The sequence below is a fragment of the Delphinus delphis genome, chromosome 9, assembly GCF_949987515.2.
Source record: "Delphinus delphis chromosome 9, mDelDel1.2, whole genome shotgun sequence".
NCBI classification, from domain to species: Eukaryota; Metazoa; Chordata; class Mammalia; order Artiodactyla; family Delphinidae; genus Delphinus; species Delphinus delphis.
This window is the reverse complement of record NC_082691.1, coordinates 104,606,674-104,624,817: the sequence shown is the minus strand read 5'-3', so window position 1 is coordinate 104,624,817 and position 18,144 is coordinate 104,606,674. Positions and strand designations below refer to the sequence as shown.

At 43.4% G+C, this 18,144-nt stretch overlaps 1 protein-coding gene across 5 annotated transcripts in view; it reads right to left on the bottom strand.

The window, feature by feature from the left end:
• RBM33 (RNA binding motif protein 33) overlaps positions 1 to 18,144 on the bottom strand; it is a 114,316-nt gene that overhangs the window by 35,217 nt on the left and 60,955 nt on the right. For all 5 annotated transcript variants that reach the window (XR_009520706.1, XM_060021188.1, XM_060021189.1 and 2 more), the window contains 2 exons: positions 2,174 to 2,306; positions 1,436 to 1,773 (listed from right to left, as the gene is read on the bottom strand). Coding sequence is in view for 4 of the 5 variants with exons in the window: in XM_060021188.1 (XP_059877171.1) it covers positions 1,436 to 1,773; positions 2,174 to 2,306 (471 nt within the window). In the remaining variant the exon portion in view is untranslated. The remainder of the gene's footprint in view (positions 1 to 1,435; positions 1,774 to 2,173; positions 2,307 to 18,144) is intronic.

Below are 18,144 nucleotides of genomic sequence, written 5' to 3'. Positions count from 1 at the left end.
GAGAGAAGCAACAGTTTATCATGTACGTACTGCTCGTGTTCCAACTCAGCCATTTCCTTAAAAACCCCAACACCAGAAAGAAGCTTCAAGTGGCACTAAAATTTCATTTTAGATTTGTTGATGAAGCTGATGCTATCTTAAATGCAGTGATAAGCCAAAAGCTACTACCCTGCATTTTATATTTGCCCTAAATCCTTTAGATCTTGAAATTCCAGGAATTTATCCTAAGGAAATAACTAAGGATGCGAGCAAACACAACCTCAAGGATGTTTCCTGCAGCACTGTTTCCAATACCCAAGGACTGAAACCAATAAACATGGCCAGAAATAGTGACAGCCGTAAAATGTCAACTTGTGCAGTGTTTTCAAATGCCGTGGTGCAAGAGAACTCATCACCATGAGAAGGTGGTAATAACAGGTTAACTGGGAAAAGAAAGCATCATGATGAGGATGCAAGCACTAAAGAGACTGAAAGACATGTGCACCCAAATGTTAGTGGTAACTGTCTCTAGATGGTGGGATGACTTCATTTCCTTTTCAAATTCCTATCTATACTTATTTCTGCAATGCAGTGATTATATATATTACATTATATTGTATTATGTATATATATTTATATATACACACACACACACACACACACACACACACACACACACATTTATATATATTTTGGTTGTGCAGAGCAGCTTGTGGGATCTTAGTTCCCCGACCAGGGGTTGAACCCGCACCCTCGGCAGTGAAATCACAGAGTCCCAATTACTGGACCTCCAGGAAATTCCCAAATTATACTTTTTTAATAAAAAGAAAAAAACATTTTGTCCTACTGTAACACCTTATATAATAACCATTTTCCTGTTCTTACTTTAGGTACATATTCCATGTGTTTCTAAATAATCGGTTCAAGCCCATCATCATTACATACCTTAACAGGAAACTTAAGACACAAGAAAAAACATACTGGGTAAGAGAGGTATCAGACTCAAGGCAGCTGATGAAACATAAAACACCAGCAGAGGGCACTCAAATCTCTCAAATAATGAGGGAGCAGCAACCCTTTTTTTCCCCCACTACATATTGCAGAAACATAATTTGACAAAGAACCTTATTTCCTGTTAACCTTTTAAGAATCTTGCAATGATAAGCAAAGGTATTATCAAAACATGCCCTAATTTCATTAGCAATGTATAGTATATCCTTTACAAAATCTTACTACTGAGTTTTTTCATTTCCCAAAAAATGACAATCACTTTCTCCATTTCTCCTACGATTAAGGAGATAAGCAATATTGTTAAGGAAGTTGTCTTTAATAAAGAGCACATTTAAGTTGAATACCCTCGTTCTTTAAATAATCTCCACATCTTGGCAGACTAGAATAAAAATGTGAAAGGTTTTAACTTGAATTCTGAAACACAAAACCAGCCCCTGACGCCTACCTGAAGGTTAGGCTGTGTGTGGGCGGGCAGGAAGGGCTGTCCAGGGCCAGGCAGGAAGGGCTGTCGAGGAGGGATGAAGGGCCGTGCTGCTGCGGACCCTGGCTGGCTGAAGTGCAGAATCCCCACCGGCCCTGGCGGCTGGAGGGCTGGCCTCACGGGCCTCTCTCTGGGGAACACAGGCTGCTGTCCTTGCTGATTAAACGCTGGTCCAGGCTGGGTGAATGGTAAGGGGCTGGGAGTGGGCACAGGGTGACCACTGCTAAGAAGCGTGGGAGGAGGTGGCGGGGGAGGGGGACTTCGCTGTTCCAGAAAGAGATGGCTCGGGAACCTTGGTTCACCTGAAACGGAAGGGCGTTGCAACGTTACTGCCCTCTGGTCACACAGAACACACACTTCACAGAAATCAGTTTTATGTACTGTCTTACTATGGACGAAAATTACAAGAGGTTGGGTGTGAACGTCTGAAAAGAATTCTACATTTTGCCTCTTATTTCTAGACTGCTTCATTAGTCATTTTCTATAGATGATTTCCTCCTTTGTATGAAATTTTCACATTTCAGATACCAATAATGTCCAATTCTGGCATCTGAAATGACAGGCAGAAGGGCTATGGGACAAAAATCTGACGCTCTTATTAACAAAATCTCCTATTGGGAGCTAAATACCGTTTAAAACATAAGCATGTTCAGGCACGTCGCCCCACGCGGCTTTGCTCTGTTACTCTGCGCCATCCTTTACCTCCTAAGAAGAAAGGGTCTCGCTCCTGGGGAGGCGGCGGGGCCCTCCACTGGTCCTGAAGAGGAAGCCGCGGGGGCTGGCTGAAGCTGTTGGGAACAGGTCCAGGTGTGTGCTGTGGGAACTCTGGAGGGCCCTGAAGCACAGCAGGAAAACAGGGTGGAAGGCAGGAAAATGAACGGTAGTTTTCAGAAAGGTGTACATGTTTTAAGTTTTCCTCTGCAAACGTCAAGGAACTTATCTCCTGAAGCCGCCACCCCTGTATATACACACACACACACATATATATATATAACCTCATGTTACAAAATAGGTGATTCTGCCACAGTGAAACAGTCAAATGTCAAAATGCAGCATCTAAAACTTAATTCAATGTTTTAACAGCACTACAAAACCAGAAGAATATTAGTTTTAAGCTTACTGAAATCCATGCAATTACTGAGCTTCCTGTCCACTAATCCAAGAGACTAAATGTCTACTTTCAGTGTTCCTGACACTCTTCTCAAACATGCTATTCTTTGCTACCTTTTTCACACAACCATAAGCCACAGCTATGAAGTTGCTTTATTTCAACAGAAGAAAAAGAAACTGAATGTTACCATAACAAAAATCAGCAATCGCTGACGAAACAGGAAAATGTGAAATGTTTAAGAAACCACATTGCTACAAAAGAAATAATACAGTCAGATTCCATTGGCTAAAAATTCTGAACTCTTAAAACAGATTACCGTTTTTCCATAACTGCAGGTTACCAGTAGAACTCTACAAAGACAAATTACTTCACTTTTTAGCCACTATTTTATAGTAACTTTAAATGGAGTATAATCTATAAAAATTTTGAATCACTACGTTGTACACCTGAAACTAATATTGTAAATCAACTATACCTCAATTTTGAAAAATTACTTCATTTTTCAGTTGGCCTTTCAAGCATTTATGGAGATTCTTTTAAAACACCACATTTACTTAAGAAAGCCTCACAACTTTTTTTCACTTCTTTATCCAGAAATTCATTGATTATACATACTGTATCATCAAAATAATATTCATTTAATAACACCCCATTCTTTGAAGTATTTCTCAACTTTCAAAAACCACACTTCTTTCTCATGAACTTAAAATTCTAATGACTTTTCTGTCATTTTATTACGAATTAGCTGTTCTTTCTAAATGTGACATCATATTATAACACTGAAAATGCTTCTGCAAATTACATTTGCCTTCCTTCTCTCTTTAAAGGTCTGCTCTATCTACAGTGTTGTAAGAATAATGCAAAATGAACACAATAAACACCACAAACCCATATGACCACTGGCTATATAACATTAACGAAATTAGATTTACACACAAATGTTACATCTTCATAAAAACACATGGTACTGAAACATATGGATCAGAAAGTTGCAAAGCTTAAATGCTTGTAGTCTGTGTCTACCAGTTTAGGTGAAATCAAGGGTATTCTCACCCCACCAGTGTTTGACATCTGACATTAGGGAACATCGCTTCTCACTCTAGATAAAGGCATCAATTAAGATACAACTGAAGCAAACAACATCAGAGAAATGTTGGATTTATAACTGAGAATACATACTGTACACACTCACACTAAACCAAAAGCTTTTGACCCCTAACAAATGCATACATTTTATCGCGATGTTTATTTGAGACTTTACTAATATGATGCTTTGATATGGATATTCTTCAATATTTACTACTTTTTACTATGGTAATAATACGCTCGAAAAACACATTTCTAACAGCATCGGCTATCCGACATTGGTACTGATCACATCTGCACTAGGAGTTTCGATGGACTTGCCTTCTGTCTTTCACTGCCGCGTTCTTTCCTCGTTTTGAAACTACTCTTATTTTTATGTGAAGCCGATGAAACACGTGGTGTGCGTTTGCATGGATATTTTGCCAGGTAACTTAAAAAGAACATTTATTAATGAAGTATTTCTTTATAAAATATAGCATTAGTATCCTGTGTATAGTTTTACAGGCCTTTTCCCTCATGTATACACATATTTCAAAACTTTCTGGATGATAACCAATTAGCAATCAAGGTTCAGTCACTTTTTTTGTTGTTGTTGGCTGTGCCACGTGGGATCTTAGTTCCCTGACCAGGGATCGAACCCGTGCCCCCTGCAGTGGAAGCATGGATTCTCAACCACTGGACTGCCGGAGAAGTCCCCAGTCTTTTCTTTTTTAATGTTTAAACCATTTTTCGTGGAGTGGCCCAGAAAATAAAAGGGAAACTTGTCTGCCCTCTGGGTTGTGGCAAGCTTTGACTGGCCGCGCTGCCCCCAATCCGTGCAATTTGCCCACATAAATTAGCAGCGTTCACCTAAGTAAACCCGGTTTCAGCTATACGGCTTGTTTCCTTAAACTAATTTGATGTACACCTGACTGTCCCTCTTCTGGAGGGGGGAACACCAAGAAGGAGTTTCAAATAGATAAATACAGAAGGGACAGATAAGATTCATTAATATCACCACAGCCTAAAACAAGCTATGGGATGTAGAAGGTAAAAGAAATCACTGAAATTTAAAATCTTTTAAAAATGAAATAGATGTATTTTTCATGAGGCTTTAGCTTACAAATAGTAAAATATTAACACCTACTTGAAGACAGAAAACATTTTCAGCCTTTAAAGTGTATTAAGAAACGATAGCTCTCTTCAAATACCTGAGCTGCGATCACTTACAAGCAGGTGTATGTTAGCCTGCATCAGGTCACTAGGGCAGGGTTTGCCTGGATACGGGTTTGGTGGGGTAGATCCCAGCCAGGGAGCGAACGGCACCACGAAGCCTCAGAAAAGCCCCTTGGGTATGGAACTGCCCCACAGCAGGGGGACTGCTGCACCAGGAAAGGACTTCAGGCCCGTCCGTGTTCTGAGAATCAGGCGGCAAGCTGAAAGACCGAGTTGTGAACCTGGGCCACCGCTGGAGCAACCAGCAACCTGCAGGTCCGTCTGCTGAGCTGGGCACGGGGTGGCATCAGGACGGCGCCAGGCAGGACAGGGAGACCTGGGGGATGATGGCTTGGTGAAATGCAGGGGCTGGGACTCAGTGGGTGCTTACTTGGTGTAGTCACCTGGATTCAGTGTCAATTCTCTTGCTTCTCTGGCTGGTCTGACAGCCCTGGGGGAGCTTGGTGAGAGACTCGGGACCCGCGTAAGAACCCAGGCCGAAGCCTGAACCAAGGCTCAGGTCTGGGCACCGTCAACCAGAGCGGGAGATGATCCTTTCTACTCACAAGGATTCTCAGCCTGTGTGTGTGCAAGCCCACGCTCCTGACACACTTCCACCGCACAGCGGATAACGCCGGCAGCAACTGGCACGTAATTCACACAAGTAACCTTGTGAAGCCAGCGTGAGCATCTGCTTCACAGTAAGAAATAATGAGGACCCAGGCGTGACGGCAGCAGCTTCCCCCACCTGTGGCTCACGCACTGCCCGCCAGGCCCTGTGCAGAGCCCCTGACCACCTGAGCTCATGAACGCACAGCACAGTGACATCGGGGGTGGGGGTGGGGGGGCGGTGTCTTACTTCACAGCCAAGGAAATCGAAACTTAGGCCATTAAATAATGTGTCCAAGGTGACACCATTCTTTGTTTTTTAATCACAGATTTCAATACCCAAGAAAAACAAGTTAAAATGAGGTAGGGGAAATTTCATCCCATATGGTATAAACCTTGTCAAAATGACTAAATCTGGTTGGGCTTCCCTGGTGGCGCAGTGGTTGAGAGTCCGCCTGCCGATGCAGAGGACGCGGGTTCGTGCCCCAGTCCGGGAAGATCCCACATGCCGCGGAGCGGCTGGGCCCGTGAGCCATGGCCGCTGAGCCTGCGCATCCGGAGCCTGTGCTCCGCAACGGGAGAGGCCGCAACAGTGAGAGGCCCGCATACCGCAAAAAAAAAAAGACTAAATTTGGGGATTTTAAAAACCATACTTTCCCCTGACTTAGATATGAACATGATCGTCTAGAACGTGAATTCTGGAAACCATCACATCCCACACAAACTTCCATATACTACTGATTTCTTCAGGAAATGTTCACTCTATACTTCTGTTTCAGCCAAAACGTGAGCCCTCTCGTAAGCTCGCATTATACAAACTTCATTTTCTCCTGTCCCTCCTTCACTCTCTCACCGACCCGTCCGTCCTGCAGCCACACTGTTTCAGGAGACCCTGCATGCACGTGGGCCCCAGCGCCCCGCTTCTCTACGGGATGCTGAGTACTGCTGGGTGATACTCTCCGTATGCTGAATCAGACTCACTCTAAGTTTCTATTTACTCTTTTTTAAAAAATATTTATTTATTTATGTATTTATTTTTGGATGTGTTGGGTCTTCGTTGCTGCGCGCTGGCTTTCTCTGGGGGCTACGCTCTTCGTTGCGCTGCGCGGGCTTCTCATTGCAGTGGCTTCTCCTGTTGCAGAGCAGAGGCTCTAGGCTCGCAGGCTTCAGCAGTTGTGGCGCACGGGCCCTAGAGCGCAGGCTCAGTAGTTGTGGCACACAGGCTTAGCTGCTCCGCGGCATGTGGGATCTTCCCGGACCAGGGCTCGAACCCGTGTCCCCTGTGTTGGCAGGCAGATTCTTAACCACTGCGCCACCAGGGAAGCCGAGTTTCTATTTACTCTTAATGGGCCCAGCAAGGTCCCTCACAGTTTCCCCTCCTCCTGGTCAGCCCTCCCACTGCCCAGGACATTCTCCCTTCTCTGAGCATCTTCTAGTCCCTCAGCCTCCTGACCTGCCCTCTCTCACCCTCCTACCAGGTAAGATGCTTCCTACCCACCCCCCCCCCGTCAGGAGCCCCCCTCCCCTCTCCCCCCGCCCCCCACCCCCGGGGCCAACAGTGCTCTCTGCGTTCTCGCTTCCTTTCTGTCCCCTCCACTTTCATTCAGCTACAACTACAGAGAATTTTCTGGCATGAATCATGTGTTTGTTGCTAATTTTTAGCAGCAGTCTATTTGTTAAAAATTTTAATTCTCATTCTATTACTGCATTTGGTCAGATTTTTCACTTAAAAGATAGGAACAGTATGCTGAATTATAACAGCAATTGAAATACACTACTAATTTGTTGACAAGCTTTCAATCTGAACTACAGTCAGCATACTTCAGGACTCATAAACTCATTAGCTGTATCAGTCACCACTATGCTAACAAGTTGACAAAAAAGGACAGACACGGGGAGAAAGGAAGACGGGAAGAGTAAAACGCATTTTCTGAGAAAGAGGGAAAGTCCTTTGGGGCTATTTCCACTTAGCCCTTCAGTACTGTGTTGTATGAATAGCTAGCAAGCAGCATCACTCATTGTGGGAACTTTTACTAACTTACGAACGTTTCGCCGATTCCCATAAGGGGTAAAGCAAAACTTAACCTCTGTTGTTCAGAACCACTGTGATCACAGGCCCCAGTCCAGCACTGCTCCTGCACCCCAGCTCGGCCCACTTCCACTTCCGTCCGGTGTGGGTCACTGCAGGACACATGGGGTTTTGCACAGTGTTGACATCGGCACTGCCAGTACCTAGAAGGCAGAACTCAGTCCCATAAGAATGACTCCAGAACTGCTCCTTCACTCAGCTTCATGGAAGCCAGGGAGTGACAGACTCTCTTTGTCTTACTTCCCTGATTCTGCTCACAATTGGAAGAAGCCTGGAAAAGCTTCCTGACTTTTCTGTCTTGACTAATAAACACAGTTTTCTTCATTATTTAACATGTGAAGCCCCGATATTTATTACCACTTTTCTTAGCAGGCTCGCATCATGCTGGGAAAGTACTCGGTTTCTTCTGAAATCTGTAGTTATTTGTAAATTCCATGAGTGCATTTTAGTGCCACAAGCCTCGCCCTCTGCTGATGAAGCTCTGACCGGCACTGGTCACGTGGCTGCTGCAACAGGGCTCTTTATAACCTTCTTTTCCTCCTTCCATTAGACAGTTAATTTCAAGTCCGCCCAAAGATAGGTTTTCTCATTACAGATAAGGCAAAATATAAGTGGAAAAGTAGACTGGCTTCCTTCCCTCCACTGTAAGTAGAAAGTCTGATAAATTTTGATTTTTACTTTGCCACAGGCTGAGATCAGGTAAAGTATTCGCCCCTTAGCCCCTTCATCCTTTTCTAAAAGGAAGTAGGGGGCTTCCCTGGTGGCACAGTGGTTAGGAATTCGCCTGCCAATGCAGGGGACACGGGTTCAAGCTCTGGTCCAGGAATATCCCACATGCTGCGGAGCAACTAAGCCCACGCGCCACAACTACTGGGCCTGCGCTCTAGAGCCTGCAAGCCACAACTACGGAGCCCACGAGCCACAACTACTGAGCTTGCACGCCTAGAACGCATGCTCCGCAACAAGAGAAGCCACCGCAACAAGAAGCCCGTGCACGGCAACGAAGAGTAGCTCCCGCTCGCTGCAACTAGAGAAAGCCCGTGCACAGCAACAAAGACCCAACATAGCCAAAAATAAATTAATTTTTTTTAAAAGTTAGAAAAAAAAAGTCACTGAGTTACAAGAATAAACTCAAAGAGAGACTGATAATTTCAAGCTGCCTGAGAACTAGGTACATTACTTCTTGGGTCTCTAAGCACTTTCAGATTTCCTGGGAGATTATATTGAGTATTCCTAACTTCTAAAGACATTTTTTGGTATTAAACTGAAGATACATGGGGATCATAAATCTTGCCCCCTCTGGAATTTTAATATTACGATTTTCATCTCTTCCCCAAACCTTCTTCCCTTTTACTAATCATCCATGTGCTAACTGCATATACACAGGCATTCAAGTGTCAGCAATACTGAACAAAGCCCCGGAATTCTTTCTCCATCAGTAATATTTAACTAGAACTTTATTCCTACTTCCAAATGACCCTCTATTATATAATATATAGTATATTATATTGATATAATTATAATATAGTTACAATTAATAAATATATCAGCTTCTGACAATTAACGTGTTTCCTTGTAAGGTGAAAGACAAATCAGCACAGGTCTCCTTCCTGTGCTCTCATTCTGAGTTCAAACCAGAAAGCCTTCACAGAACAGGTATTACCAAGTCCTAGTAATTTTACCTCCTAAATCTCCCTCAAGTCCACCCCCGCCTCTCTCTACCCTTCACCCACAGAGCCATGAGGGCCGAGACCACGACTGCTTCATTCACCAGTGCACTTCCACGCTCGGCACACAGCTGGGCACAAAGACGCCCATAACACGTAAGGCATGGATGAACTGCCGTACTCCAAGGTGAGGGGAGCCAGGCCCCACATCTAATGGAGAATGCCACAGCACGCCCAGCAACCGGCTGCCCAGGAAGCACACGGTCAGGCAGCGGCTGAAAGCCCCAGGAAGCAAGCAGAGGAGGGTGGACTGTGCTGCCCAGGGCACCAGCGACCAGCCCCAAGGCCACGAGCCGAGCGGACTCGGAGCACAGACAGGGCAGCAGCACCAGGGAGCAGGCAAGACCGACAGAGCCGGACTCTGCAACCTAATGACTGTAGGAGGGAATTTGCTGCAACTTGTCCTGTAATGACGTAATATAATTAGACAGGAAAGGTGACATGAACCTGGAGACTCTCATCCTCACCGTATGACCACGTCCCTAATTGTAGAGAAGAGGGCTGTTCCCTGAAGAATGAAACTGAAGTGGAGAGTGGGTAGGGTATACTTCCAGCACTGCTGTTAAGGAACACAGCCCAGGCCAGTGTCCCCACCTTGCCTGTAGATCCAACTGAAGAACAATGCACCTGTAACATGAATGAAGCCAATACGGCCTCATGACCAAGTTCCTGGCAGATGGCGTGTGAGCAGAAGTGATGTGGGCTGGTTCCAGGCCCGGTCACTGAAAGACAACCTCCCGTGAATAATCTTCCCTCTTTCCCCACCTGCCAGAGGGTGGAGCGAGAGGCCCCTGAGGGCCAGAGGAAGATGCCCAGAGGGTGATCTGAGCAAGAAATAGGCATCCCGGTGGCGCTGTGAAGTCAGTCCACTCTGGCTGACACTCCCACGCTGGACGCTCTGGGGCCATCGCCGAGTCTCCTTCACTGGGCCAGCACCACATGCCCCAGGTGCTGCAGATGCCGTCCTTCGCCAAGGACTGCCTGACATGGCCACGCACTCTGCCCTCTGCCCCAGGATGGACAACTTACGCCCCAAAGCCCTACCCTCTGGGGATCAGGCCAGGGCTGGGGACTTTCACCTGAAACCACACCTTACCCTGGGGGCTCCGCCTCCTTCCTGTCCTGCATCCCCTGCGCCCTTACCTAGTCCTGGGCACCCCAAATGCCCCTCCCGGGCCCTGCTGCTGCCCACCTAAGGCTCAACCCACACTGCTGCTGCTGCTGCCAATTCTGCAGAGAGCGCCTCTGCTATCTCCCTCAATCCTGCCAACAGCCCTACGAGGGAGCTATTGTGCTCACAGAAATCTTTTGAGCACTTAAATCACCTGCACAAAGCACAAGGTTAGAAAGCACAGGTCACCTATGGCCAGAGCAGGGAACTCGGACCCACCGTGCTATCTACTGCTTGCCGCGAGCAGCAAGCGGCAGGGCCTTACTTTCACACCCCCTTATCTGTCTCAGTGTCTTACAATCACATATGTGTATGTAAGTGCGTGAGAGTGTGTGCGCGCTTTAGAGTTAAGAAAACCAGCTAAATACTAAATCCAGTCAAGTCGGACAGCCATGGACGTTCCACTGGCCTGAATGGCTAATACAAATGAGCAGCTCTTATCTGATCAACCTGAGAGACTGATAAAGGAGGGAGGACCAGAGGTGCTATCTACAGCTTAGGAAGAAACAGCTGACTCAAGCTGAGGAAACAAGGAAAGTTCTGGCTTTGGAAGTTGGCTCAATAGAATAAGAATGGAAAAAGAGGGGTTTTGTGGGCTTAACCTTGAAACTAAGTGACACTAGCAAGGTGTGGGAACCTGGGACAGCCAGGTGGAAGGCAGCGGGTGCCAGCTAAGATCACGGCAGCTAACCCGCAGGCCCCCAAGAAGCTGAAAGCCACCCTGAGGTGTACAAATGAGGGAGGCCGGCACTGGCAAAGAGACAGCTTTAATGATAAACGCAGCGTATCCAACGAGGAAGAAGCCCGCTTCCAAGAGGGCAAATGCCTACGTAAGAGGATTAGAAAGAAGAGGGCAGATAATACACGGTATTATTCCGAAAGAAAGACAATGGCTGATACATGAAATAAACCACAGTGACAACGGCTACTTCTCTGGCGATGTCAGACCGTGCCGGACACTAGGGAGAAACCATCTGGGAAGATAAGCGGGCCCCTAGTTGCCTCCATTTGCCTCAATGGATAACAGAACTTGAGAGTCTTGAATATGTAAACAAACTGAAAAATTTTCCGCTTTAAGGTCCTAGAAGCCGCTTGCTGACTGCTGTCAGTATTGGCTTTATGAAGTAAACACTTAACAGATAGGAGGTATCATTAAGCTCACAGTACCATTTTTCCTCATTGTCTTCTGTTCTGTTTGGAACACAGATGTCACTTTCTTTTTCTCGATTTACACAACTTAAGTTCTGACCACAAGTTTTAGCCACATGGAAAAGACTTCCCATTGCTTATCTAGTATATGTTCTCACTTCTTCCTTAGTAACGGAAGGACAACACTGTGCCCAGCTAGAAGACCACCGACCCCAGCCTGGGACAAGGCGAGCTGGCACAGCTGGACAGGGGCTCCGGGAAGGCTCACTAGGGGCTGCCTGACCCTCCTCCTCTTTCAGCCTGAAACTTGGGTAGGGGAAAAAAACGGATCTCTGGTAACAACACAGAACTGCTATACCCACCCAGAAGAACTTTATTTTTATGCAAAGAATATGACACTCAGTTTGTTAACTCCCTGTTAACTGAGTTTTGCGTTACCTGCAGCCTCATTCACATCCTGACTGATAAACCAAGTTTCCTTCATAAATACAGTGCAAGAATCAGGCAGAACCAGTAACCTTTCCTTTGAGGGATGAAGAAACTCAGGTTTACAGAGTTAAACAACTATCCAAAGTTACACTGACTTGTGGTCTATAAATGCTCTTTCTCCCCTCGCGCACTGCTTCCGCTGCGGCCAGCCTGTCCTCAGGTGATGCTGAATAAACGGCCGTTCCTGAGTCTGGCGTTCACTACCTAAATTCTCTTGATGCGATCATTCATGTAATAGCACCTGCCATTTCACAAGTAGAAAGGATAATAAATGACCAACTCGCTCTAGAAAATGAAGACCTATTTTAAGACTGTTAGTGAGCTGTAAATACCTCACTTAACAGAACTTTTAGGACTACCGTAATTCTGCCTTTTGAAAGAAAAAGCTAGCATAATCCTTTCAAATAACTGCTCTGTTTTGCTTTTTTTTGCTTTATCCCTTTAAAGGTCCAAGGTAAGAAATTATCATTCTCCCATATAATTCTTATACAAATTGTACTTTCTTTTTTGCATCTCTTGTTAATTATGTGATGTTATCTATGTTAATCCTATTCAGGAAGAACTGATAACTTCAGTTACAGAAAAAGAAAGATGAAAACTTTGCATAAATTGCTTAGCACAAAGTTAATCGTATAATGCAAAGAATAAAGAGGCTCTAACAGCTATTATGTGACTTATCAGCTTCCCTGAAGGGTCAGTTGGTATATTTTAATGAGACTAATTGAACACCTTAACAATGTCATTGAAACTTCATGAATCTTTCAAGAGATTACAGCCTCCGCTACAACATGTTTTCGTTTATTAATCTCACTTAAAATGCGAAGAACTATATAAGAAACCAACAGACACTTGAGAATGCCTCTCAGTTAATTCTGATTAAATGATGGGTTAAGTGCAAAGAATCAAGACCACTAGTGACCCCCGACGTAATTAGAATTACAGCCCGTTGTCACAACGTTAATCCTCTTATTTCAGTATTTTCCATAGATTTTTTTCTTTCAGGTTATGCCTTGTTTAAATACCTACATTCATTTTCCTAGAAGGTACTTGTGTATTTGCAGACGCATTCTTAACATTCTGAAGCACCATATACCCAGCAGCAAGCGCTAGGTTTCACACTGGAGGTGGTGGGGGAGAGAGGAGGACACCACATGAACTTAAATACGCTAGGGTATTTAAGGTTACTGGTTCAAGCGGTGAAGCTAGAGCAGGCACTGCAAGTTATAACACTGTTACTTTAGTACAAAATACTGTTTCTGATGAACCTACTGAAGACTGTTTACACTTTTTCATAAATCAAACAACATTTTATCCCTATACCTCGCCCCCCGCCACTCCCCTCCGGAAACAAGCTCACCCAACGTCAGGCCCTACCGTGGTAAACTTCTCCACCTCAGCACTCCTGACAGCCACAATCTTAAAGTTATGATGCATCTTACCAGATCCAATTATTTTTACCCAGTTTACTGAGGTGCATTTTAATATTCAGAGAAAAAGGGAGAAGGTTCAGCACGATTAAGAGACTCAGGTCGCCTTGCTTCAAATCCTACCTCCTGCACCCAGCTATGTGAACTTGAGCGATTTCATCTTTCCAAGACTCAAAGTTTCCCTATCTGTAAAGTGGAGAAAATGGTACCTTCATGAGGTTGTTGAACACAAGCTTTGAGCAAAATCTGGAATATTGTAATCACTCAAAAATGTTCTTCATTTCCCACTGGTCGTCAATAGTATATGCTCTAGGAAGATGGTATTTCCTCATTCAATGAAGGACTAAGAAAGCAAAGCAGCGGTATCAGCTCTATCGACTGAAAGCACAGTCTGTCTCAAAATTCTCATCTCAATATACCTACCGTATGACCCACAATCCCCACCTCCCAACTATTCACTGACAACTATGACCAGAAAAAATTCCAATGTCCAAATGGTGACTGGGCAGACAAACTGGGCTATATGTGCACAATGGAATAATGCTGGTCAATAAGAAAGGACAAACCACTGGCAAGGGCGACAAAAGGGATGGTCTAGCCTCAAATACACTGTGCTGGGAGCACGAGGCCAGGCTCGAAATGAAGCATGCCATGTGGTTCCATTCATGCGCCACAATTTGAGGAGCAGAAAGCAGATCACTGGTTGCCAGGGGCTGGGGTGGGGAAAGGGGCTGCCTACAAAGGGGCAGCACAAGGAAGTCTTCTGGGGAGACGGAACTGTTCTCTATCTTAATTGTAGTGATTACACAACCGTATGTATTTGTTAAAAATCAGAGTGTACATCAAAAGGACAAAATTTTTAAAGTTTAAAAAAATTCACATCTTTTGGAAGAAGTGCTTTCAGGTGCTTTCAAATAAAATAGGGCCACTTTCAAAGTTTAAACAGAACTATGGATCTTCAAGGACTCCTGGAAAAATAAACATTAAAAAAAAATTGGTGTGCTTTGCAGGACAAATCAGTAAAAACAGGACAGAGATTTTCTTGGCATGGAAGGAGTTCTAAGACTTTGAAACTTTGTGTTATTGTCAACATTTCATTGGCTGAGTTATTAAATCACAGATGGGCAAGTCATACTCAAAGTTCAAGTCTACTATACAATGAATGGCACTATGTATCTGGGAGGATTTATGAAAGGTATTCAATTCAATGTAACAGTTTTACTTAGCCAAAAATGAAACAAAATAGTGCATCACACTTTTACAATGCAGTTTTTACACTGTGACTTAATGGCTGGACTTTATGATCTCAATGAGTATTCCCTGGCCTTCGAGTTATTGGTGTGGATGCCCACCACCCTCTCTCCACCCAACGCACACAACACTTGCTGACAGGACAGCAAGTCAACAGGGCACTGAATTTTATAACCACCATATTTAATAGCTGTTACCACAGTGCTTAGCTGCTCCTGTTACTGCTGCAGATGGGAATGCACTGATATGATTAAATCTGATGGTATGATAATGTATGGTAATCATGATTAATCAGAAACCCACTAGCAAATGGAGGATGTTGGGTATTATGTCACCTGCATTTTAAAACGCATTCTCTTGCTGCAAGCCTGACAATGTTTGACAGGGGAAAGGACCTCCTCCCACATTCACCTGCTACTACTCAGAGATCTGGTAAGAGAAAATGCCCAGCATTTCTTACCCATCTTAAGTGCTAATAATTACAAGGCATTGCAGGCAAGTTGTAAAAACAAGGGTTCAAAAGAAAGACTTCTTTTTCCTAGACGGAACAAAGTCTGGACTCACATCTGCAAGGGCTATAATCAGAGAGAAATGTAATTTGATGCAGCAGTCTCATCAAACATGATTTGCATGAAATGCCATATAAAATACATCCAAGAAGTGTCAATCACCACCACCTGATACCATGCATCCGCGTTACATGGAAACACAGTGCAGTCAGACCTACCTGTGAGGTGCTATAACTACACAGTAAACACAAATGGAAATCTCATTTATCGGGTCTACCTAATAAGGTAATCACTAAGGAGACTAATTTAAACTTAGTATGGTAGTCTTTTTTAAACATAATATTTAGTTTTCATTTAAACAAAGATCACTAGGAAATTATTCAGTAGCCAAATTACTCAGTATTTAATTGGCTACCCTGAAATAGCAGCATTTACCAGAAACACCAATGCAAAATGAATGACTAAATAGGTTTTAAAATAGCCTAGGTCAAGAATCTTCACAATGTGAGTTACCTGAAATTCATATGTATGCTTACCTGACACTGAAAACACTTTAAAAATATTATTAATCAACACTTCAGAGTTGCTTTTTCAAGTGGACAAAGTTTAAAAACAACGAACATCTCTTTGAGGACAAATACATAACTGGATAGCCATACTTATGGATAAGGAAAGGACTTAAAACTTTAATGACAAAAACATCAGGAACAGCCTTGTGGAAAGAGAGATCTATTAAACTAATATGTCAACAAAGAACATGGAACTGAAAACAGAATTCAGATAGACACAAAAACAGAAGCTGACTTGCAGAAAGGTAAACTAGTCTCCCCATCCTCGCTCCCTTGCAAAAACAAAAGAAAAAAGAGGGCTTCCCTGGTGGCACCGTGGTTAAGAATCCACCTGCCAATGCAGGGGACATGGGTTTGATCCCTGATCTGGGAAGATCACATATGCCACGGAGCAGCTAAGCCCGTGCGCCACAACTACCGAGCCCACGTGCCACAACTACTGAAGCCCGTGCGCCTAAAGCCCGTGCTCCACAACAAGAGAAGCTGCCGCAATGAGAAGCCCGCGCGCTGCAACAAAGAGCAGCCCCCGCTTGCCGCAACTAGAGAAAGCCCGTGCAAAGCAACGAAGACCCAATGCAGCCAAAAATGAAGAAATAATTTATTTTTAAAAAACACACACACACACACACACACACACACACACACGAGAAAACCACAAGTGTCCTGTGAAATCACACTAAAAGGTCGTGGCATGAAAAAAATGCTTCAGGAGTGGACTGCGGGAAAGTAGGTGGCTAGATGGCAGGATGGGGCAGAAGAGAAGGAGCTGAAATGGAGGAAGGACGAACAGTCACTCGATGGCCCCCTGATCTCCTGAGGCACATGCTTCCTTCCTGTGCCAATCTGCTCTTGCAAGTAGTCGCTATTTCTAAGGTACATTTTACATTCAGCAGATTAATATTCTGATATGAAAGTAAGTATGAAAAAGATTCATTCTCTGATATGCTTGCTATCAACTGAGACATACTTACGATTCCAAAAAAGATTCATAACTCTGATATGAAAAATTAAAATAGTCCTGGGAATAAAAGCTTAAGTGAGAAGAAAGCACTAATGGCTATATCTGTAACTAAAATTAAATACGTGAATCTAATTTTTAGAAACATAAATTACAAAGCACTTCACTAAATTCCATAAACAAAGGAAGAAGGGGGAAAAAATCCCATCTGGATGCAAAGACTAACATGACAAAAGAAGTGCTGGCAGTGAGCTTAAAAGCTTAAGCAGTATTTTCTAAAATGATCAAAAATAAGGAATCCTTTTCTTATGATATTTATTACTTTGACATTCAAACTTTTGTTTCAGAAACTGTTTATTCAATTCTGTAAATAAAATTCATTAACAGGAAATAAAAATATTAGTATTGCTATATTAAGCATAGCCTAGAATACCATATTTTGGTCTAAGATTGTGATTTTAAAAAATAACTGAATAATTCTGTAAAAAAATTGTGTTTCATATTAGGTTGTCTAGAGTCCTCTGTGATTGTTTAATTAAAAAACTGGATGTGTTACCACTTAGTACAATTTCTAGGCATACTAGTTCTCAAGTTTTCTTACTAGTTCTTACAATTTCTAGGCATATTAGTTCTCAAGTTTTCATACTAGTTCTCAAGTTTTCACAAAATTGCCAAACAAACTGGACCATTAACAAAGTAAAGTTTACCAGTGTTGGGGAAGAGAAGGAATATCTTAGCATTAATACCAACTGTATCCTAATCCCTTTAAAACTGGGAAATCTAGTGGTACTTCTGTCTACTGCCTGCCTTTTTCACTCTTTAGTCAACCGGGTAGAGCTGAATTCTTGTATAGTTAAATGTGGATAATGTAATTCTACTGTGCAAAATCATTTATGTATTCTTGAAAACAACAAAAAGTAAAAAATTAAAGTATACACCCCTTCTCTACACTATTAATTTTATGTAGGTTCCTAATAAATAGCAAGATAACTCAACATTAAATCCCTGTATACACTTATTTAACAACTATTTATCTGGACTTCTGTGCACAAGGCCTGGAGTCAGGTCATCTCCACAAGACACAGGATGCCTGGGACTCTGTACAGACATGAATCGGGTCCTTAAATCAATACAAGTATGAAGCTGTCAACAAGAGCATGACCTATTCTAGAAGCAATGGGAATTCATAAAGGGGGCTTAGGCTGGGGAAAGACAAGATCAAAATCAACTTTGCTTTGCTCAATACATTTCTGTATAATTCAAATCTTTTTGTGTGCCAAGGAAGTACACTGATTCAAACAGACCCTATGATGAAACTGAAGTAAGGTTTCCTA